The sequence below is a fragment of the Xiphias gladius genome, chromosome 21 (assembly GCF_016859285.1).
Source record: "Xiphias gladius isolate SHS-SW01 ecotype Sanya breed wild chromosome 21, ASM1685928v1, whole genome shotgun sequence".
Taxonomy (NCBI): Eukaryota; Metazoa; Chordata; class Actinopteri; order Istiophoriformes; family Xiphiidae; genus Xiphias; species Xiphias gladius.
The window spans coordinates 12,178,930-12,202,410 of NC_053420.1; the positions used below are offsets into that span (position 1 = coordinate 12,178,930).

At 39.4% G+C, this 23,481-nt stretch overlaps 1 protein-coding gene across 5 annotated transcripts in view; it reads right to left on the reverse strand.

The window, feature by feature from the left end:
- Positions 1-2,188: 2,188 nt before the first annotated feature.
- arhgap9 (Rho GTPase activating protein 9) overlaps positions 2,189-23,481 on the reverse strand; it is a 40,455-nt gene continuing 19,162 nt past the window's right edge. For 2 of the 5 annotated variants that reach the window (XM_040115916.1, XM_040115917.1), the window contains exons 6-21: positions 23,188-23,277; positions 18,394-18,459; positions 15,995-16,141; positions 15,732-15,830; positions 14,859-14,920; positions 14,614-14,701; positions 14,012-14,107; positions 13,423-13,521; positions 12,875-12,980; positions 12,354-12,473; positions 10,411-10,509; positions 8,848-8,925; positions 8,449-8,502; positions 7,430-7,564; positions 5,811-5,916; positions 2,189-3,716 (exon numbers count right to left, since the gene is read on the reverse strand). In XM_040115916.1, coding sequence (XP_039971850.1) covers positions 3,530-3,716; positions 5,811-5,916; positions 7,430-7,564; positions 8,449-8,502; positions 8,848-8,925; positions 10,411-10,509; positions 12,354-12,473; positions 12,875-12,980; positions 13,423-13,521; positions 14,012-14,107; positions 14,614-14,701; positions 14,859-14,920; positions 15,732-15,830; positions 15,995-16,141; positions 18,394-18,459; positions 23,188-23,277 — 1,632 coding nt within the window. In that variant the 3' untranslated portion in view covers positions 2,189-3,529. The remainder of the gene's footprint in view (positions 3,717-5,810; positions 5,917-7,429; positions 7,565-8,448; positions 8,503-8,847; positions 8,926-10,410; positions 10,510-12,353; positions 12,474-12,874; positions 12,981-13,422; positions 13,522-14,011; positions 14,108-14,613; positions 14,702-14,858; positions 14,921-15,731; positions 15,831-15,994; positions 16,142-18,393; positions 18,460-23,187; positions 23,278-23,481) is intronic. The other 3 variants (XM_040115920.1, XM_040115921.1, XM_040115919.1) reach the window with 3 other exon arrangements.

The window sequence follows — 23,481 nt, forward strand, 5'->3', positions numbered from 1 at the left end:
CTACAGATGTGTTTCACTGGTGGGTAGAGAAACTGTTCTGCAACCAGAGAAACAAGGTCAAGACACTTTGGTTAGCCATTATCTTGCAAAAATGTCTTTTCATTCTCTCCACCTTTATTTATACAGGGGCGGTCCAATTCACTCTCTTTTGCTTGTAAAAAGGAACTATTTGTAAGACTACTGAGGTTAGATTTTTGTTAGGTTTTGATGATGGCTGGATCACTGAGCCGGCCTGGCTTTAAGATGATACTGCCTAGTAGGGCCAGCTACGGCAGTTTAGCCCCAGCAGATACAATGTAGATGTAAGGCTGAGTCAAGCTGCCGAGTAGCTGCTCTTTGGTCGGGTGAGAGGAGGAGTTAAATGCTGCTCAGACAAGTTTGGTCAGGGCTACAGAATGGTATCGCCTGTCATGGGGCCCAGTACATTTATGACTCCACAGCCTGATACCCGCTGCAGAATCTAGAGATGGGACAAAACATCATTTAACATGAATTCTGGGCATGCTCACCTGACTTTTGGCACACTTTACTGACCTAAATGGTTGTTTAAGTTGGGGGACTTGTTGGGGTATTGATAACAGTCATAGGTACACTGAGTACACAGGACAATAAAGGTAAAGAAAAAAAATGCAACAGTTAGACAACAATAAATCTTACAAGACTGCAAATAAAGGGTAAGGATGAAGAGAGAGGAAGGATTAAAAAAGGGGAGACAAACCCAACAACGTGATCAAAGCCAAATTTAACCTAAAGATCTACATCTCACGAAGACCTGAACATTACAGGTACAGGGACAACTGATGGTGGACACAATTAAAAGTTTTAAATCTGCCAAAGAAATCAGGTGACCCAGCTTTAATTTTTGTGGAGTGTTATTCCATCTTTAAGCAAGACATTGGTTCCCATCCACCTCAAGCATTACTCTCCATTGAAAAACATTTGTTTCGCCTCATCTCTTCTTCTTGGTCGTATCAGATTAGGTCAGATTCATTGAAGTAGTGTTGCTCAAGCAAATTACTATAAAGTACACTTTCACAAGTGGTTCATTTAAATTTTGACCATGAAAATTAAATTAGTAACTTGGATGAAAAACATGTAACAAATGAAATTATTTCACAACCTTCTCATTCTTTGATTTCAACAAAGTTTAATAAATACACATACTTAAAAACATTCTACTTCAGTGTTGCAGCAAAAAAAATAAATAACTACCTACAGATGCAAAATGGTGCTGAACTAATGTTGAACTGTTAATTTCATCAGTCCATGTATCAAAAATCAGTAGTGGGGAGCAAATTTCTCCAAAAATTTGAAGCGTTTCTGTTCTTTCATCTGCATCAGGGACATACAGGGACACATTTGTGTTTTGTATTGTTCTAAATTTATCAAGTAATATTCAAAGAGCCATCATTAAATTACATCATTAATAAGTCAAAGAAAAGTCAAAGAAACAAATAAAGGAAAAGAAGGAAAAGGAAAAAAGAGCAGCGTTAAAAGATGAAGTAATAGAGTTTGACTTTCACTGCCAACACAATGCTGATTAGGAGGGAGGGGTGTTTGATTGTGTCTCTCACCGACTGATTCTAATTTTAGGGAGTGATTAGCACCATCACACCGAAGTGAAATAAAACATCACAGAGCTAGAATCTACAGCAGTTTTATTCCACTGGGTTTTTATTGACCGAATATCCCTTCACTGTCAGGATTTGTAGAAAGAACAAAACATACAGTAAAACCACTAAATATTGAATGAATTAATTTTTTTCAGGCTGTTATATTTTCTCTGCGTAACATAATAAATAGAAACATTCAGTCTGATATGAGGAGGGTCTGGGACACTCAGCTGTCAAAAGACCAAAAAAAAAAAAAATTCAAGAAACTGCATTAATGACTGAGGGATAAACGTATAAACTAGATAATTGTGATGACTGTGCATATATGCACTTGGATCAAATAAACAAAAGTGGTTGTCTATTTAAGTAGAAAATATATCTGTGTCATTGACCTTGGAAATGCACACATTGATTAAAAGTTCAGATGACTTTCCATCAATCAGCTACACATCATTTTAGCCCCTCCTCGCACACACACATGACTTGAAATAATACAAGCATAAAACTGAATAAATACATCTAATAAAACTTTGCAAAATCTATGAGCCCCCCCCACCCCCCACCCCGTTGCCGCTTTTCTGCTCTTTTTTGTCCTTTGCCAAACCCACAGTCAATATAAAATTACCAAAGCCACAGAGTGAGAGAGTGAGAAGGTTTGGGGGAAAATCCACATTTTTTTAAACATATGCATTTCCAGTTCCTCTTTTGTTCTGTTATTAAAAGCAGCATTTGCACCAATCACAGGGAATGCCTCCACCCACCGAGCCTCTGAGGCCCACATACCTCCGCACAATTATTTTATCTCTCACACAACCAATCGCTCGGTACAAGAAATCTGATTGACACATCCTGAACAAATATCACAAAACAGATCAGATTAGTTTGTTCATATTTGTTGTTTTTATTGCAGGAGAGTTAACAATCAGGTCTAGGTAATATTCTAACAACACACTGCTCATTTCAAAGCAAATGTATCAGTTTGAATTTGGTTAATTTACAATTTTTAGTTTACTTACTGTATGCAAAGTGCTACAAGTTGACAAACACACTATTTTAACATATTTACAACTTACTACGTTTTAACTTAATCTTAGGAGTTTTCACTAATAAAAATAGAAGACAGGTCCCAGGTTGTACAATAGAGGAAGGTCCACACACAAAGTACTATATTGTACAAAGGAACATTTGCTGCCTTGTTGGCACCTTCATCCCATCACTGAAATTATGCTTTTATCTTTGAAGAGTTCTCTCAGATGAACCTGAAAACTCTTCATCTAAACACTGTATAACTTCAGTGGAGATGCGGGCACATTTACATGCCCAGCTTGCTTCCTGCTTGTTTGCATGATTGACAGTACACCTACAGTAACACTGCATGTGGGATCTGTCCATCCTTCCTGCAAGAGGTGCTGGTGCATGGGCTTTCACAGTGAGATGGTTCTGCTAAGTTTTGTTTCAGTGCTATGTTAAAACACATCCTTCCTCACATATACTGATAAATAACTGATTAATAAAAAGCTATCTGAACAGGCTGGAGGAGATTTATCACTTTTATGGCTTTTTATTTTTTCTTATCAACTCTGAAACATGAAGGAAAAATGTCAAGGAGGCGTTTGTTCAAGCAGTAAAGAACACCGGGGCTGGGCTCCACATTTGCAGTCAAAGGCACAAGTATTGCAGCTAAAATTGGCTTGTTTTACTATTATTGTTTTAACATGGGTTTATATGGAGGCCAGATGTCATGATTAGCAGCTTTCTGTCCTGGTTCTATTTACCCCATAATTATCTTTTGATGTGAAATCTATTTTACACCATATGAGTCAAAAGGCAAAGAGGACAAATGCTGCACTACTTATGCTTTCGTCTGATCTGGAGGAACCTTTTGAACACCCCCACCCGCACCCTGTCCGAAAAGATCAAGAGGGGCCTCTCGTTCCGAAGATGTGGTCAAATTCACTGAGGATGAGCTCCACCGCCTGGTTCTGGTAAACCATATTCACCGCCATGTTGCCGTTGTCCCGCTCTGGGCGCATGAGGGTTGGCCCAAATACAATTCCGATGTTCTGTGTGGTCATTCTGTTGGTATCTGAATGTTCCAACACTCTGCAAGCAATAAGAGAGAGAGGAACATGTAGTTTTAAATAACACCTTAAATATCAACAAAAAAAAAAAACTGAAAAATCTAAATAACAAAAAATGGTTCTAGATAAAGGATTTTGAATTTTAACCAGATGACTCTTGGGATGGCAGTGTCAGTCAGTCCACCACTTTGGTCCAGATTGAAATATCTCAACAACTACTGGATGGATGCCATTAAATTCTGCACAGACATTAATGGTCTTCTGGTGATGAATCCTCATGACTTTGGTGATCCCCTGAAACTTCCTAAAAAGAGCCACTAGGAGGGCGACATTTGTGGTTTTGAGTGAAACAGCAATTTGATGGATTGCCATAGAATTTCGTTTAGACATTCATTTCCCTACTTAGTATGAATTGTAATAATGTTGGTGATCTTTTTAGCTAGCGGCATCATCAGGTCGAAATTTAAATTTGTCCAGTACATCTGTTTATCACCACACACCTAAAAAACTAATGATATTCCCATCAGTCTCAGCTGTACTTTGTGTTTAGTGCTAATTAGCAAATGTTGGCATGCTAACACACTATACTAAGGATGGTCAACATGGTACACATTATACCTGCTTAATATCAGCATGTTAGCATGCTGATATTAGCATTTATCTCAAAGCACTGTTGTGCGGAAGTACAGCCTCACAGAGCTGCTAGCATGACTGTAGACAATTAGTCTTGTTTGAGTTCATCTTTGGGATAGCAGGCAATTAGATGACTGTAAAGCGGCTATACAGCTTCATTCTTGTGGTCAGGATGTGATATCTTTATAATTCTTACAAACTAAGGACAGCAACTAAAAGAATCAATATTTGTACATCCGCCATTAACATCTTTTTTGCATGCATGTTCATGCCTATGTATCTACAATGTAGATATGGGCACATAAGGGTTCACCACCTGTATCCATCTATTTTGGTGTCTTTGAGTTTGTGTGTGTGTGTGTGTGTGTGTGTGTGTGTGTGTGTGTGTGTGTGTGTGTGTGTGTGTGTGTGTGTGTGTGTGTGTGTGTGTGTGTCAGAGAGAGATCTGGGGGGACTCAGGAATGGGTTAAAGCCACAGCATGAGGCATTCTTCTAAAAATGCCATTCCCACCAAGCCGCAGAAGCAGCCAGCAATTGCTCAAAACTTCCACATTAAAAAGAGAGGAAGAAAAAAAAGAGAGGGGGGAGGCGCGAAGGAGAGGGCGAAGAGAGAGAAAAGAGAGGTTCCAGTGGTGGCGGCGGTGGTGTTGGTATGCCTTCCAGCAGACGAACCACAAGGCTCCCATGGGACCTTCAAGGCAAGGAGGAGAGCAGGGGGAAGGTGGAGGGAGGAGGAGGATGAGGGAGAAAAGGGAGAAAAGGATGGAAAGAGGAGGAAGAAGGGAGGAAGAGGAAGGGGAGAATGAAAAGATAAGGAAGAGAATGAAGAGGAAATGAGGAAACAAAGGTAGCAAGCCAGCAAGAGAGGGGGCGACAGGGTTGACTGAGCAGGAAGATAATAAATGAAAAACAGACTGAGGGGGGAAAGGAATGACAGTGGAGACTAAATGAGAGAAAGACACAGAGTTGACAAATTCATGGGGCCCACCACACCCTGGCACAAACATCGGCCTCAAAACACGAACGCTCACCCCTGGAGTGGAAGGAAAAACCATAGGCGGTAAAAAACACACATTTTATGTACTGTAAAAGGAACTGGCTCAAAGAACATTGTACACAATTCATCTTCCTCCAGCCTTTTCATCTTTACAGGGGCCAAAAGTTAACAACAGTGTGATCCTGGTACAGCGCTGGCATGCTTTGAGACCTGTGGCCATAGAATCCCTGAAAGAAAATTACCGACAACAACAAGGGAACTACCCCATCTTGTGGTCAGATTTAAAAAGAAAACGTTATAAGGAAGAGATTTTATTTCCCTACAAGGGCATCTGGTTCATTCTTTCGTGCCAAAATGTGCCAAGGGAATATTCAGCATTATGAAATGGCACTGAAACCATCAGAACTAAATGGAAACAAGCAGAGATGAAGACAGAAAAAAACAGCAGAGATGTCCTGCACATGATCTTATCCCGCATTCTCTCACCGTTTGAGATGGCGGCACATGAACAGCAGTGTGTCATGGTTTGGGGGAGGCATGTTAAGCACCAGACACTTCAAACGGTCCACTTTGTCCATGTAATCTGACATCTCTGCAACACAGAGCAAGAGACATGTCAGATCCCGAAAAAATGTTATCATTTGCATTATATTTAATCACTTTATTAGCATCCGAAACCAAACCGGATTTATATCCATTAATTGATATCACATGTATTTTATTAGCATCCACTATCTCATTTGATACAGCAGCTTGCAATTATCAACTATCACGACTGTTGTTTGATGAACTGCTAATTGATCCCTGTGCTCACACTGTGTGCCATGGATTGATAACAAGGGGATTCAAACAGGGTGATCATGCCAGGAAGGATTTTGCATTTATTACTTCTTTTTTTTTTTTTTCATAAAATAAGTTTTCTTATTGAATGTAATTTATTTTGAAAAATGCTAGATTATCTGCTGTTTTAGGATAAGTAAAAGATGTGAGACATTGGTGTATCACAGAAGTTCATGCAAATGAACTGACAAAGAAAGAAGAAAGAAACTACTAAACTACTACTATAATGTATTTGTGGCACATTTTTTAAGATTTATGTCCTCAGTAGGAGTGAATAGGCTTTGGGTTGCATGTCACTGACAGGGCAGGAAAGCTGTAAAGTATTGAAAAATAACCTAACGCATTGTTGGTTTTGGTCTTTTCATGGGATCCGTTGACAATAAAAAATATATATAGAATAATGCCAGCCTTTCTTTGCATTTGAGTTGAGGAGCATGGGAGTTATATGAAAAAGTGTAGCTGAAAAGTGAAAATTTGTATTTCAATTCTTTTTTTTTTTGTGCAGTAAAACCAACACTTTTTTAAAATTCAATACTGCTCAATAAATTCCAGTTATGTCAGTATATAAATTCTTCTTCTCTCGCCTTGGAATTCATGCAATTTCCATCTTAGAAACCGTCATTTTCTTTTATTGTTTCCATAAATAATTCATGATATATATATATATATATATATATATATATATATATATATATATATATATATATATATATATATATATATATATATATATATATATATATATATAGTTGTGCAACATTTTCTGTGCTGTAGATGTACTGTATACTGTAAGGAAGAAAATTACTTTCACTACAGCTTGACAAAGTTTGAAAGCACCAAAGTAAAGGGAAGTGAACCCTCTAAGTAAGACAGCCCTGGTTTTGACTCATTAAAAGCACAGCAGTGTTGTGACTGTTCAGAATAAAACATGAGAAGGAAAATAATAGGGTGAGTGTCCTGAGGCGTAGTGTCCTGTGCGGGTGTCCTGGTAATGTAATTGCAACATCTCCACACTGGGTCCAGCCAGAGACTTTTATGTATATATTTGCCCTCTCTTTCAGTCGAATAAAAGGCAAAGAATATTTTAAAATTATTTACTTTTATATGCATAAAAACTTTGTAAGTACTGATATCTGAAGAAGTGCTTTAATTTCTATCTCAGATTGATCAAAGACAAGTGTCACTGAGCGATTCTCAAACACTGCATTAAAGGGGAGGGTATAAAGAAAACTGAAGTCTGAATGGGACTGAAACTGGTCACTCACTGACTGTCTCCACGATGTCTGTGAAGAAGCCGTAGGGCACCAGGGGCTCGGGAAGCTCGCGAAAGAAAAGTTTCAAAGCTCCTGTGATGACATGAATGTCCTCCCACTCACTCTCTTCCAGATTCAGCTTCTCCTCTGAGAGACAGGGAGTGGGGACGTGGGGAAGGGAGGGGAGGCGAGGATGAGGGGAACGGCGAGAAATTCAGACAGACAGGGTCAGAAGATGTGAATGAAAAGCAAGGCAATATGAAAAAGAGGGACAGAGTTAGAATTTAGAGAGAAAAAAAGCGGATTTACAATCACAACATTTAGTGAAGAACATAAACAGAACAGAGGGCAACTTCACGTCAGTGCTGAGGCGGAACATAAAAGCTTGGAGCTGCAGGAGGGAGATAGAGACGGTCTGTGGAAGTAAAAGAGGACGCGGACGCACAAACACACTCTAAATCACACACACAAGCACGCGCACACTTTAAGGTAGAAAAGCACACTTCTGTTCTTTTAATCCAGGCCTGACCAATGTTTCTCAAGCTAGGTCATAGGAACCAAAGAGAAAAAAAAATTCAAGAGATTTAATTTGACCTCAGCTTCAATTAGTCATGGTAAAAATAAATACCATCTCTAGCATCTTCTGATGAGAAACATTAGTCAGTGAGACTTTGCTGCGGGATTAGAGCACTTCACAGTACACAAGCAGCTGAATCTCTGATTCATCCACTTGATGGCAGCCATGAACTGTGTGAGAACTCGTTGTACAACCTGCTGCGTGTTATTACATCAGAAAACTTAAAGCAGAAAAGCCTAAGGGACACACATACAATAAGCAAATGGTAGCACAACCACCAAACTGTTCAGTGCACTTCTGCGCTGCAGCTCAGCTCTGCTTGTCATTCTGTGGGTGGTTGTTTTGGGGAGTTTTTGACTGAGATATATTCACATAATGCAACACATAATGCACAAAACAAGCAGGCTGAGTAACACATGAAAGCGGGCTGTTCTCCTCGTCTGTCTGAATCTACCTTGTACCAACTCCGCTGGGAACATGTAACGGCCGTCAGTAGTCACCGCTCGCTCTGCAAAAACCAACAGTTACTCAGTCAGCTTTCCTCACCGTCCAGTCTATCAAAAGGATGTCGTGTAGTGGGAGTGAGACAATGACAGATTTCAAACAGGTATACAGTGAGTGTGTGCTGAAAAAGAGGCGTTCGTGCAGTTGTCTTGATATTAAGTGGCTGAAATAGATGAATCAGATAAAATTTGAATGTTTCCGGCAAATGCCAGGACAGTCGAACTCCCACCTGCTACCACTTCACTTCTCCCTTTCCATTTTGCTCTATGGTTTCATTGTCAGAGACAAAATTTATCAGCATTAGTCATCAGAAACAATTCAGTTTCCCCCTTCTCCCCTTCATCCTCACCGTGATTCACCAGGAAGCGTAGTTTCTGAATCACCGCCAGGTTTCCGGATACTCTGTAGATACCATCCGTGTCCAGTCCTGCAACATAAAACATTAGAAGGTTAGTATCAAACCACAACTGGCAGGCCCACGCCCCATGAATATTTTTAAACTTCCGCTTAACATTTCATACTGTTTGTTGCTTGGCGAACCCGCCTACAAAGCTTTGATAATGAGTTTTCTGCTTTTCCCACGCTGGGAAAAAAAAAAAAATCAAAAATACACAGCTTCGCAGTCACAAGGAGCCTGTGACTGACATTTTATGTATGATGGTACTTCGCAAAGAAACTCAACCCTATTGGCTAACGTTTTAATATACAACAGAATTGTGAATATTATTATTTGTTGATTGGTTTCCATGTTGTCACATTTGTTCCCCATGTTTTCATTGGTCAAGTCAAGGGCTTAAATCACAAATTTGTCTCAAGGGGCTGTAGAATCTATATTTAAGATGAAATAATTTCCCAGTTAATCGAATTTGACAGAAACGCATCTGCAACAATTTTGATGATAAATAAACCATTTAAGCCATTTTCTAAGCAAAAACAACAAAAATTGGATCAGTTTTCTTAACATAAATTTTCGCGGGTTTTCTTCTGTGATAGTAATTTTAATATCTTTGGGTTTTTGTTGGTTGAACAAAACAGGAAGATGTCACTTCGGATCTGGGAAATTGCAGTGGAAATTTTTCACTATTTTCTGACATGTTACAGACTAGAAATGAAGAACTTATTAAGGAAATAACTGCCAGATCAATTGATAATAAAACTGTTATTTACAGCCCTTATCTGTATAACAAAAGGCACCCTCTATCCTTACACCCTCCATTCAGGAAGGAAAACCCCCCAAAAAGAAACCCTTTAATAGGAAACAAAAGAGGGAGAAACCTAACCAAGAGTAACACAGGACAAATCTCTCCTCCAGAACAGACATACAGTACATGTTAGTATGTAGTAGTTGAATTAACATAGAATGCTAAAGAAAGATTCTACCTTTTTCTTTTTCTGCTGCAGTAATTATATACTGTAGATAATCCCTCTTTCTGTTATTGTGGATGCAGTTTAGCCACTTTGTCGTAAGTGTTTTTCAGTCCGTCACAGCCTTGAATGTAAACGTCTTCATATGCAACTGCTCCCTAGAAATGTTTAAATCATCAAAACCAGGTTTTTAAAGCCCTTGTGGTCAAAACAAAGATTTTATTCTGTGAATCAAATATTTATTTGCAGTACTGTTTCTAAACAGTTTCCAAACAACCCCATTTTCTCTCATTTCGATCTCTCTCTGGCTGGCAGCTGTCACACGTCCTTCTCTTAATTTGCATGATTGAGTCTACTTTTTCTCTGGCAATCAAAAACATTTTTCAGTAAATTTTTGTTTGACGATTTTTGTCACAGAGCTGAACAGTAGGTGCAGAGCTCCTGTCAAGTGACTGATGCTCAAAACAGGATTGAGGTTGTTTTCTCATGTGTCCGCTTTAAGTTGAGAATCACATTAGCAGGAGCCGGCTTTCTGCAGTGACTGTACCTCTCTTCTCCACAGCCTGAGTGCAAAGTCTGACGAAGCGGGGGACGGTGCTCTTCTCTCGCTCACAGAGCATCTCAAGACTACAGCCAAACACCTGATCTGAAGGGCGGGGACAGACGGACACAAACACACACACACACACACACACACACACACACACACACACACACACACACACACACACACACACACACACACACACACACACACACACACACACAAACTTTTTATGTCTGTTCAGAAGTTTGGCTTTTTTTTTTGGTGTTTTTTTTTTTTTTCTCAGATAACAGACATGATGTAAGAGCTACAGGCTTAAGTTAATCTAGTGATAAATTTATGGTTCACTATGGGAAAAACATTCTACGCTTGCATCTGTTCCCAGCAGAAATGTAGGCTCACACTTGATGATGCAATACAACCCATGTACTGTATATTCTATAGGGCGAAAAAAAAATCACATGCAACTCTTTACTCCAGAGGATGGTATTACTATACTGCTGAATGATAAGGACTGTGATGAACTTGCTGCTGAAGAAAATGTCATCAAAAATGAGAGAGTTGTCAGTGAGCTCACTGAAATTAACTGAACCATATTCAAACACATAAACATAGGTTCCTATTTTGAACCATGCTTTCATAGTAGCTATAAAAGTCTGTGTAGATTGATGGTTTTGTTATAAATCTACAGATATTTCACCATATATCCGAACGGCTTCTTATGTTCCAGTAACATGCAGGAAATCATGTCAGGCCTCCTGAGAGGATAAAGTTGAGGCCATATAACCCTTAAGCTCTAGCTACTGGTGTTAAAGCCTCATGGAACCTGCAGCTGTTCCAAGCTAACAAAATAATAGTTTTATCTTTGTAAAACATATGGGATGCTGGGGTGTCCTGGTGGCCAACGGAGAGTCCAGCCATTAACCTAAGCTGCATGTCTTTATCCCTCTCTTTGTGTCCCCTGTCTTCTGCTCACTATCAAATACAGGCTCCAAAAATACTTTAAAAATGCTTAATGTTTTTGCTGAGAAGTTTTTATCTTAGAATATGGACAAAAGCCCCAAATAACATGTTTATGCTTTTCGGAGACCCACTTTAAAGAATAAAAAGAAGTAAGCGTTCATGTACAGATGGGCAAAAAAGTAAAGAAAAAAAAAAATCATCATTTTAATTTTTTCTTTACATTTTTAGTGAGGTGTTTCACCACCATGCGCTCCCAGAGCAGATGCAAATTCTAAAAGTCTTTAACTGTACTGCAGGGATGAGCGGCGTTCTTCCAAAAGATATTGACCCGTTTGTTGTTTTCGATGAGCGCGGTGGACAGCGCCATCTACTGCAACTACTGTATCTCCCATAAGCGTTCAACTGGGTTAAGATGTGGTAACTGAGAAGGCCACAGAATATGATTCAGACCATTTTAAAACTCATTAAATAGTTCAATGACCTCTCTTGGCCTGCATTCGTGGTTTGTTTCTCCGCTAATTTATTCAGGCTTTTCCTTTTATTTGTCACCTTCTGAAGCAAAATGATGGCATGCTTAGAATTTCTTTTGCTGAGAGTATGGAACATAAAAATGGGCTTCACTTCCTCTGACCCATAAAAAAACATGAAAAGCCCAAGGATTATTTCAGCGTTTCAGAACAATGCATAAAAGATGTCATAACAGTGCTGCAGTCGGGCAGACAGGCTGTGGGAAAAACTTTGTCATTTTGAGGAGATCTTACTACACAGATAGTGAGGATAACGATTCACATTCACTACAGGATGTGGCATCACCGCGGGTAAAATGTCTTCAACAAAAGTCCATACTGGGTAGTTTTAACTGTAACATTTACGACTGAGCAAAAGAGAACATGTATCTCCATCATTCACCACTGCACTGTATGCTGCTGAATACAGGATACACATGCATTAATATAGTCTAAGACTTCGTAAAGTAATCTCACCTTTAATGAGCCCTTTCTCCTGCAGGGCCTGCAGAGGAGGTCTCTTTAGTATCAGCTTCTTCAGCCGGGTCTTTACTCGTTTCCTCTCTGTGTTTTCCAGGTTGGACGTCGAGCGAGGGACTGCAGAGGGAGGAAAGGAGAAGGTGGTGGAGGAGGAGGAAGAGGAGGTCAGTGCGGGGCGTACGGCTGCGGGGCAGGAGAGCAGATGAGAGGGGATGGTGGTGAGGATGAAAAGCGGGAGGGCCGGGCGATGGCGGAGGTGACACAGGACTGATGGTGGGATTATTTGCCACGGGGGCCGTGTGAAAATATAAGTGGGCTGAATGGAGGAGAGGATGGAGGAGAGGATGGAGGGATGTAAGAGGCCTGTATGGAGGTTTGAAGAAAAAAGTGATGATGACGATGGAGTGAGAGGCTGTGTGTAAACTGGAGTGAAGGGCAGGGACGGCTTTGTGTGATGGCTGTGTGAAGGAAGGGAGTCAGAATGGATTGATGAGAGGCATCATGTGGTAATGACTTACGTGACGTTCTCCTGTCATCCTCATCTCCACTGTGGTCCAGCAACTCAACACTGCCCACTCTCCTCAGAGAGTACAGAAGGACATTGTCTAATGGGTTTTCACGGTCCTGGAAGGCAGGAAGAGTGAAACAGTGTCCATTTTGTTAACATTTTGTTACATTTTGCCCGATGCTGTTGAAAACGAGGCTAAGAGAGTGGTGAGAGTGAACCAAAACAGTAGAGGGGGCTTATTCTCTCTGGGTTTGTCACAACAAGTGACACCTTCCCCGTTAAACATTGTCATTTGATCCATTGTTGATCCAATTTGATTTGTGCAGCTCTAACATAAACAGATAACAAATACCATGCAGGGAGCACAGAACATAAGAGCAAGGTGGATAACAATCTTCGGGTTTCAGATCTAGTAAAAGGCAGTGGAGAGCACGAACCTTATATAGTGAGGGTATGACATTATTTGGATCCAAAGGGACAACCAATTTAACCACTAACAGAAAAATAGTAAATTGAAAGTACAACTCTGTGTGTGTCGTGTGAGTTTGTGTGTCTCACCAGCCTGTCAATGACATTCTGAATGGTGTTGTACCACTCTTTGATCAGAGAGTCAGTCTCTGACTGCAGCAGGAACTCGTTGCCTGTCACTGTCCTCAGCTGAAATATGAACATTTACGAACCGTATTAATGCATGACCAACTGTTCCCAAAGCTCCACACTCAGGATTTTAAGTATTTTTTTTTTTTACACTTCTAAAGACAGCGGAGCATGTACACTTAAATCTGCAAGTGGAAAATTAATTTCTGCTGCTTCCTCTTCCTCACTGTGGGTCACTGATGGGAGACTGGGTTAAAGAAAGCTTCCTACTCTCACTTCCCTCACTAAGGAATCGGTCACTGACAGAAATAGGATTCTATGTTTTGCTACTTTCTGTAACTTTGTTCTCCTTATCATCAGCTCACAGAACTGAATGATATAAAAATGAAGGTGCCGCTGAAGTCTGAACATTTTAACAGTCAATGCTCATTTATAATATGTAATGATTTGTTGAATTATTAGAGTGTATCTTGAGGACATCTTGAGATTGTGTGCTTCTCGAAGTTTCTTTTAACTTGGTTTTCTGTTAGTTATTCCACTTGTATCTTACCTTGAAGACATTCTTCTTGCTGGACAGCTCATTGGCCCATTGCAGTTGTGCTCCTCTTAAATCCACACTACTTTCAGGGCGACTGTTTCCTGGTTTCTGTTTTTGATAAACAGATACACACAAAAAGGTTTATTTGTAACATTTTCTCAACATTCACTAGGCTGAATTGACTGATATGTGTTTTGAAAAAATGCGTTTAGGTGTTTTTTGCTGCGCAGAATTTGTAGGCCACCACTTTATGTATATTATGACCAACTTTTCACACACAACATAGTGATCAGAGACATCCAGCTGTGTGGTCACTTTTTGGGTGTGTAAAAAGCTTCTTGTCTTTGTGCAACGGACAAGAATCAGCTGACTTGGATAAGTTGACATTTTTTTGAATTTTCAAATGAGAACTCCATCTTGCTGAAAAAGTAACATCTGCCTCTATGGAGTGACTCACATTGTTAGCTGAGGATTGTGTAATCATGAAATTATAGGCTTCATGCAATATTTTTTCCACCCAGCTTTTTAAAAAAAAATACTGGAGCAAAACTTGTTTATGCAAAGACATTAACTTGACTAAAGCCATTAAACACGGTGTTTGTCTCAGTTCTTACCCAGCTGGAAGGTGTCTGTGATTTAGGATCTTTGAAGAAAACCAGACTGTTCCCGACCAACACTACCCAGGATGCACTCCAGTTTTTCCTGCAACCCAGCAAACACGTGTATTGCTCAGTCAGGATTTCGGCCCAGCAAATCATACTTGCCTTCATTTGCTTGAACACTTTATTCATAAAAACAGGTGCAATCTAATCTGATTTTTTTTTTTTCTTTAACTGGGAGCTGCCTCCTGACGCCTCACCGCAGTTTCCGGCCTCCCTCTGCAATTTTTGTCTTGTTCAAGAGGCCAGCTTTCTCCAACTCCTGAGAACAAATTAAAAGGGGTTAAAGAGCATTAAAATCTGCCGTATTCAAGCACTAATATGTATAATGTCACACTAATGTTACCACCCAATAATAAGAGTATGTGTGGACAAGGTGAAATGTTGACAGTAAAGTACAGTGGAGGGTGTTAGCTGAGCAATATACTGCATCCTGAGCAAGCCCATTTAACTTGACTGTTGCATCATTCAGAATAGCAGGAGGGAAGCTGCTCGAAAATCTCCCACTGCGGTATGGCCCCGTTTAAGGTGCAGGCGAACACAATTATCACTAACGGTGAAGTTATAAGCTTTGAGTACAGTATATAAAGACAGGGAAGAACAAACTGGAGAAAACAAGGTGAAGACCGTTTTAAAGAGACAACAGAGAAAAAGCAAACCTACTGAAGTTTAGTTTCTTCTAATTGCACAGGTTTTGAAATATCCACTGCTGAGACTTGCTGAGAGTTTTTTTGTCATGCTCAGAGAACAGAAAAATTACATCTAAAAAACTCAAGTGCAACGTGTTTTTTCCAGATACAATTACTCATTAATCCAACGACCTCTATGTGGAAAGGTTTCATGTGGAAAGTGTCAGCAGCGGGTATCTCACAACATTTGCATAAAACCCAGACCATCTGCATCATGAGATTCCCGTGTGATTTTTTTTGTAATAATGGTGAGATGTCCCTTTAATATCTGAGTAGGGAGAAAAATCTATCCATCTATCTCTCTATCTATCATATGAAATTCATATAAAATATATACATGTACAGGTATATTAATTTATAAAGTAAAAGGCAGTGTGGTCTCACTGGTGTGCAGCCATCGCTGTCTGGAGAGCTCTCAGGAGACGGAGGCTCCACGACGATGTTGGTCACATTGCAGGAGTAATCTTTGCGCTGCTGGACCAGCTGAAACACAAGATGTGGGCGTCATCAGCGGTGTTGATTTTTCTGTTTGTGTATATGTACCAGTGCAGTGTTCCTCTCTGTTCATAATTATTTCCTCTTCTCTCTGTGTGGCTCTGTGTGACACAGTTTATGAGTTCGTGTGTATGTGCCCTGCAGGTGAGTACCTTGCCATTTTCAGGCAGGACCATAGATTGGGAGTGGACGAGCTGCTGCTTGAAATCATGCAGGGGGGCAGAGTTATGGCACTGGGCATCTGCATTGCTGAACGCCATCGGGCTCAGGGTATCAGAGGAGACTGCACGCTGCATGCTCTTCACAGGGGTTAAAGGTCAAGATTACATGTTGGGGTCATTGGTCAGCGGTGGAACAGACAAAGAAGGGAGGGGCAATTGTATTTTTTTTTTTTTACATCTATAGGTTGTGTTCAAAGCCTCTGAGAGTAGATATGCATTTGTTTTCTCCTGAATAACTGTATGCAGATTATCAAAAAACCTTTTTCTTTATATTTACTGTATATCTTAGTATTTAATTGACACACTTAACTCGAGCAACCAGAGTGCAACAGTACAATGAGCATAAATTTCTAAACAATTAAAAATGAAAAGAAGCAACAGCCAGGAACAGTAGATAGGTCAGGGCCTTTTCAGAAATTCTGCATGCAGTTTCAGCCCCGATGTCTTCATTTCATTCCCTATATGAGCTAATGCATTGTATGTGAGATCAGTTACCTTTGCAGATTAAATACAATTTATGCAAACCAGCATGCAAACCCTGTAACATTATAAAGGAAGACATTTAATCTTTAACTTGCACTATACTTCTGATTTATCATGTGCGCTATGAAAAAGCACCATACACTGTGTGTTTTCCTTATTAGTATACCAGTCGCTATTATACTGTATGTATTGACATCACAAAAAGTAGTTGGTCTTCACTGCTGTTTTTGTTCCACTACACTCTTGCAACTTTTCATTCCATGTTACACCTAAGATAATGACTGTTGGACTTTTGTTCTCATTATTTTGTTTTGCTACAGTGGATGTATTTGTTGTTGACAGGCACTTTGATGCTGCGTGATTGCTTTTTTTCTCTGACAGATGACAACAGAGTTGGCAAAAGGTTTAAAATAGTTAGTTTAGTTTAAAAGTGCCACAGTCAGAGCGCTGTATGCTGGCTTGCAAATCATTCACACATTTGTTTAAATTGACCTCACTCACTTTGGTCAACAGCTGAACACACGGTCTCAGCATCAGTATTTCAACAGGTTTCTTATCTACACCTGTTCTCAGTTTTCTCAGTAGTTCTCGTACAGTGGTAGCCATCATGACAACTTCCGTCAGATCATGTCTGATTTAAGCTGCAAGTAATTTAAACGATCCCTCTTTGAGGCAGAACAACAATGTAGCAGCAGTGCTGCATTATAACCTAATTTACCTGTACAAAGAGCAAATAAGAACTGATGCATTCTGGCACTCTGACATACACTGATGACCTTAAGCATGACTGCCTTATCCTGAGAACTTTGCACATTAGCGGATGGAGACAAACTGTAGTTCCCTTTAAAAGTTCAACTTGTTTTACGTCACTTCACAGGAAAGCCTGAGAGACAGATTGTCAGAGACAAAATGATGCATTCAAGCACATCTCTTACATATATATGCATGTGTGCATGATCGCACACAAATGCACGTGTTCACAAAACTTCAACTTTTGCAGCAACAGCCATAATTAAGTACCTTTCCCAATCCCTGTAACCTAGTTTCAACAATCAGACTAAATATCCCTCCTAATGTTTGCCATCTCTCCATGCAAGGCGGATTAGCACTAAGAGCCAAATCTGCTCCTTTGCTAAGAGGAGGCCTTTAAAAGGGCTTTAAACCAAGCGCACCCACACCCCACTGTGATGCAACATGTTGCAGTAAGAATTGCTTGGATAACAGCCTTTCTTTTTACACCATGAGTTGCTATTTCACCACCTTAATATGCATAAATGCTGATCTCTGAGAATCTAAAGAGCATAGCTGGCAATACTTTAATGTATTCTACAGTAATACAGTGGAGATGCAGTTTTTGCAAATCTAACGACTCAAGTTCATTGATTTTCATGAGGAAAATACCCTCCATCAAAAGCTCTTTAAGCGCTGACAAAACCCTTAGGATTACCTTCACAGTCAGTCATGCAAACAACAATTACAAGGAAAGAGTTGTCAACCAAATGTTTTAGAAGAAGAACAGGGAGTACAGGTAATCTATAGATATTCCTGTATAGATAAAGTTAATGCTTCTCATGGTAGATACTGTATGCAAATGTAACATGAAGGAGGATTTTATCTCATGCAGTAACAAAGTCAAGGTGGCAGACTAAGCCAACAGAGTTCTATGGTGTCCTGTTTTGTTAAGCACATGCCTCCTGTTGTGTAGAAACAATATGTGAAGCTGGTAAAGGCTGTTAGCCTTTACTTTAGTCTTTGTCTGTTGTCTTTTTACAAGGTCGAAGTCAAGGTGAAATACGTTAGATGCCCTCTGGCGATGAAAGAGTGCAGCAGGTAGAGAAGAGTTTCACCTGTTTCATCTGCCAGCCCCTGTCAGTATTCATCTGGTGACTCCCAAAGAGGAAATCAGGTGACATCTAGAGAGAAAGAGAGGAAGAGAGATGCAGGAAGAAAAGCACAGGAAGCATAGATGAAAAGTTAATGTTTATATCAAATTTAAATTTAAAACAAAGGTCTACTCCATTTTTTTGTATAACTGACCTGCAAAAAAGATCAAAGAACGTTTCACTTTTGGGCTTCTCAGTCAGTTTTTGGGAAAACTGCACTATTTCTGAAATATAAATTGGAACCACGATGGCAGCAACTTGGGTAAATTCCACACCACATGAAAAACGGGTTGCTGACAAATTTTTTCAGTTAAGTAATGAAACCCAGGCTAACACTCACACCAACACCGAAACTACTCCTCCATCCCCCTTACATCCTGCCAGGTAAACATGCTCTTTGATTCACCACCACAGCACAGAGGTACACACAAAGACACACACTAACACGCACTTGTGTGCCCGTATCCATCTGAAGTTAATGACAGGCAGTTGCTGCCGTTGCTAAGCAAGACTGAAATATTCATCGCAAAGTACTTGTTTGACTCAAGCATGCTGATTTTTCATTTTGAACTATGCCCCACATCACATACAACTGCAAAAGTACAGTCATATCAGCTTTTTCTGAGAATGACAAAGTCAGTGCCACCACCTCTGACAGTAAAAAGCCAATATAAGTGAACCATATTAGCAAGACAGTCAAATTAATCAATTCAATTCCATTTAACAGGCAGGACATTTCACCTGTTCACACCAATAATGGCATGGAATGAAAAAAACAACCCGATTACGCAAATTATATTGTATAGGAAACTTAAATGGACTTACAGTATAGGTGTTCATTATCTCTGATCACCCGGTTATACAATCCAACTTTAGTTTCTGAGTGCTTGTTATCTGTCGAGTTGAAGTCCTCAACTGTCTGTTGTTTAATGTAATGGCGCTTCTTCGTCTGAGGGTAAAAATGTAAAAACCATTCATCTCTCCCTCTTTTCTAAGCCTGTGTCTACTTCCCCATTCTAGAGGGAAGCTGGCTTTATCAGCTCGCACAATCAGTTTCATGCACAGCAGCTCAACCAGGAAGGTGTGCTCAACTGAATAATCGCACCAACCCTGCCACATTAACCACTGTCCAACAACTGTTGCAAGTTGTACACGCAAAAAGGGAAGAAGAGGTGGAAACATTTAGATATTTTATTTCTAATAAAAGTAGCTTTATCACATTGTAAAAAATAGACCATTACAAGTAAAGGTTTAGCTTTCAAATCTTCCGTGACTACTACGACTGAAATGTACCAAAAACACTTTTTAAGCACTGTTTATGATGTTAGATTATTTTACTATTGGATTGTTTTTACTGACGCCTTAGTATGTAAGCAGCATTTTAATGTTATGTGGTGGCGCTTACTTGAACTACACTATGTTTCTCTTCTCTTTGGTATTATTATGATAATTGTTGAAAATAGAGAGCAAAATAAATGCACACAAATAGGATTACGAATAGGAGGGATGCTGATCTTCAGTATATTTGTTGTCACAATAGCAAATATAGTACCAGCTACAACTGCACAGGAGACACCTCCACCAACGGGAGTCAGTATTAACACCTAAACACAAAGAGTGCTGCAATTGAGAGCATGTGAAAACCAGAGAGCAAGGAAGCAGAGATGTTGAACCAGATGGCTAAAAGTGAAGAATAAATGGTAGACACATCCAGCCTCTGCCTCTCCAAGTGGTAGTAATACGAATGCAAACTTGACCAATTCATACCGAAAAAAAACAGAAAGATCCTAAACATGGATCTCTCTCTGAACATGATAATTCCAGGAAAACTGTTTTTTGTATGAAAAAATTATTGTAACAATATCCACTTTTATATTATTAATAGTGTTAAATAACACCCAGTTTAAAACCTATTCAGAAGAACACCTTTGGAACAGGACGGATGGTGTCAGTAAAGGGGTACTTAAGCTCGCCTGTCAGACCTGTGGGGTTACATCAAACAAATAAAGCTGAGGACCACTACAACATACTTTATACATTTATGTGTAAAGCAAGTAAGCAAGCCACTACATCTGTGGCATAGGGCTTCAACTAACAATTGTTTTCGTTTTCATTATCAATTAAAGTGCAGGTTATTTTCTTGATTGATTGATCGGTCATTGGGTCTAAAAAATATGATGTGATGTCTTCAAATGTCGTGGTCCATCCTACTCACAGTTAAAGAACCAAAGATATTCAATTTACAATGTTATGAAACAGATAAAAGCAGCAAATGCTAACATTTGACGAGCTGGAATCAGAGAATGGTTTTGCTAAAGGTGAACGATTAATCGACTATCAAATTATTTTTCTGTTGATTGGCTAAGCAAGTAATTGTCTAATTGTTGCAGCTCTAGTGTCAAATATAGAGAATATGGTGTGGAGTAAACAGTACAAATTGCCCCCTTGAATTTAGTAGCATAAAAGCATAAAGTAAAATGGAAATCCAGGGACAGGCACAGGCCATGTACTAATACCTCAAAACGGTCCTTAAGTGCCACAGTTGAATAAATGTACTTATTGATTTTTGGCGAATGTGCATATATGGGCTAACACTTGGGTCATAAACTCATGTGGCACTCAGTATGCATTATATATCATTGGTTAAGTTCCTGTTTGGGAATACATGTTCCACAGAATAAAAACTGACACATATAGGTCAGCAGAATGCATCGCAAACCGACTTGATGGGGTATCACTGCTTTGATCATGTGGGTATTTTTTTGATGAGCAACATTAAATTTGAAACACTGACGCAACATTGAGGCAATGCAACCTTGAGATGCAAAATGCTTATCCCTAACAATCTGGATCATGCAGCTTGTGCCACTTTATCGCGTAGATGTCATCACTGAATTAGTACATGGGTCAATTTCAGTCAGTGGCATCTGTTGCATAAATTCCTAAAACCTTTCTGTCTGAAACAACAGATGTACTTCCTCCCTCAAAGCGTATAAACACTCTCTTGTATGCCAAGTTTACAACAAAGGTGAAACAAACGCTACAGTGGAGGTTTTTACTATGACAGTGAATGCAAGGTCAGGGAGAGGTTTAAGGCTGATGAGAAGTTTCAGTGAGTGGTTTAATTTTAGCAGTGTTTTGTAATATTTCGGGCTTAAAAGAGTCCCGCTGTCTTCCTCTGTGTAGCTCTAATGGCTTTCGCTCATCTGCATCAGATCAAGAGGCATCACCTTGTTATTACCTTCAGGGATTAGCCCAACAAAAACACCGTTGGAGAGGAAGTGTGTGTCAGAGGGCAGTTAATAAATAAATAAATGAATAAATAAATAAACACATGAGGCAGTGAGTCAGTCAGTAAATGATGTGGCATCTAGAAAGATGTAATCCCCTTTTTAATTTGGCAACACTCAGCATTTCTCTCTGGTTTAATGTGATACACAGTGCTGGTCTGGTGACTCTGTGCATTCTGGGTCACAGAAGCTGACAACAGATTTGAGAGATGGGCAGGGTTTGTGTGTTTTTTGTCTCACTGCAGTTTGTTCTGTCTGTCTTTACAGACGCTGGAGCACAGCTGTTTGCACTTAAAAACATGTTACATAACAATAATTATTTAATACTTTTAATTACTATTTAAATAACACGACAGAGCAATAAATTAAGAACATAAAAGCTTCTTGACAGTCCTGGAGAACCAAATGAATGATTGTAAAAAACTAAGCCAACAACATAAACGTGAGCACTGACTTGGCACACAGTGTCATAAACATATTTCCCACCACCTAATGAGTATACAAATTTCCTCATTACAAGGATCACTGAATAAAAGCCAAAGTCCAGTGTCAAGGTGAATGAGCGCATGAATTAGGCAATTAAATGTATGATAATACAGGTTTGCATTTGATTTACCATATAATTTGCACCTGCATATTTTACCCACTCGAATGTCTCAAACCAAAATGTGCATAAAATATTTACTACTATTATTACTAGGCCTACATGATAGAAAATCCTCAAGGCCTATAATACAACGGCAATTTAATTATTGAGAGTTGAAAAAGGCTAACTACTCAAAGAAAAAGTGAAAAAGTAAACTTTCATAATTTGGTTGCAAAATGATTGCTGATGGATGTATTTGATATATACCACAATACCCATCTCAAATGTACAGGTAGCAAAACATGAGAAGATAGTGTTACCTGTGGAAAAATGAAGACAATGACTAATTTCTCTCTTTTTACATTATATTATGTACTTCACGCTTGGTTTAACTTTGTTTTCCAACATCTTTACGCTGCATATATCCATTTCTTCCTCACACTGACTGAACTTGTGAGCTAGCGTTTGGCATAGTAACGGCATCAACTGAAGATATGGACAGAGACCTGTCAGCCATTAAGACTTGAGTATTTCCATGTGTTTTCCTGTAAACCCTCTCTGATTGCTCTTGCCTCCATTCATTGAAGATAAAATACAACTCTTCGTGCACTGAAAATACAAAATTATAAGGCTGCCGTCTTCTTTTACTGACAATCAGTTACGTACTGACTGACTGAAGTTACGCTCAAAGTGGAGAATTATTCAGGCCTAAAGAAAAAATCTTCGGGGCTACAGCCCCAAATGCCCAGGCCAGGCAACGTCTACGTCGCCAGCTTGAAAGGAGGTCTACTACCAATGAAGCTTATTCATAATTTTATTGTTAGATCACACAAAATGTCATCAGGAAGTCTGAATTTTACCGCCTCTTTACAACAGCCTTACCCTGTGCATGGTTCCATTGCCAGCTTCAGGAAGTGGTAGTGAGAGATGGCTGGCTTCCCTGGGTAATGTCTGAGGTTGTACTGGACTGGCCTCTCAGAAAACAGAGAAAACACAGATTGTGGACCAGGAAAAGTCTCTAACTAATTTTTACCTAAAATTATACTTATAAATACAGAAACACCAAATATTATATCCTTAAACACACACTATTTTTAAACACACATGTTTTTGACAGTATTAATAAACAATGAACATAATTAGTTTCACAAAGGTAGGTAATTTTTTTTCTAAAGG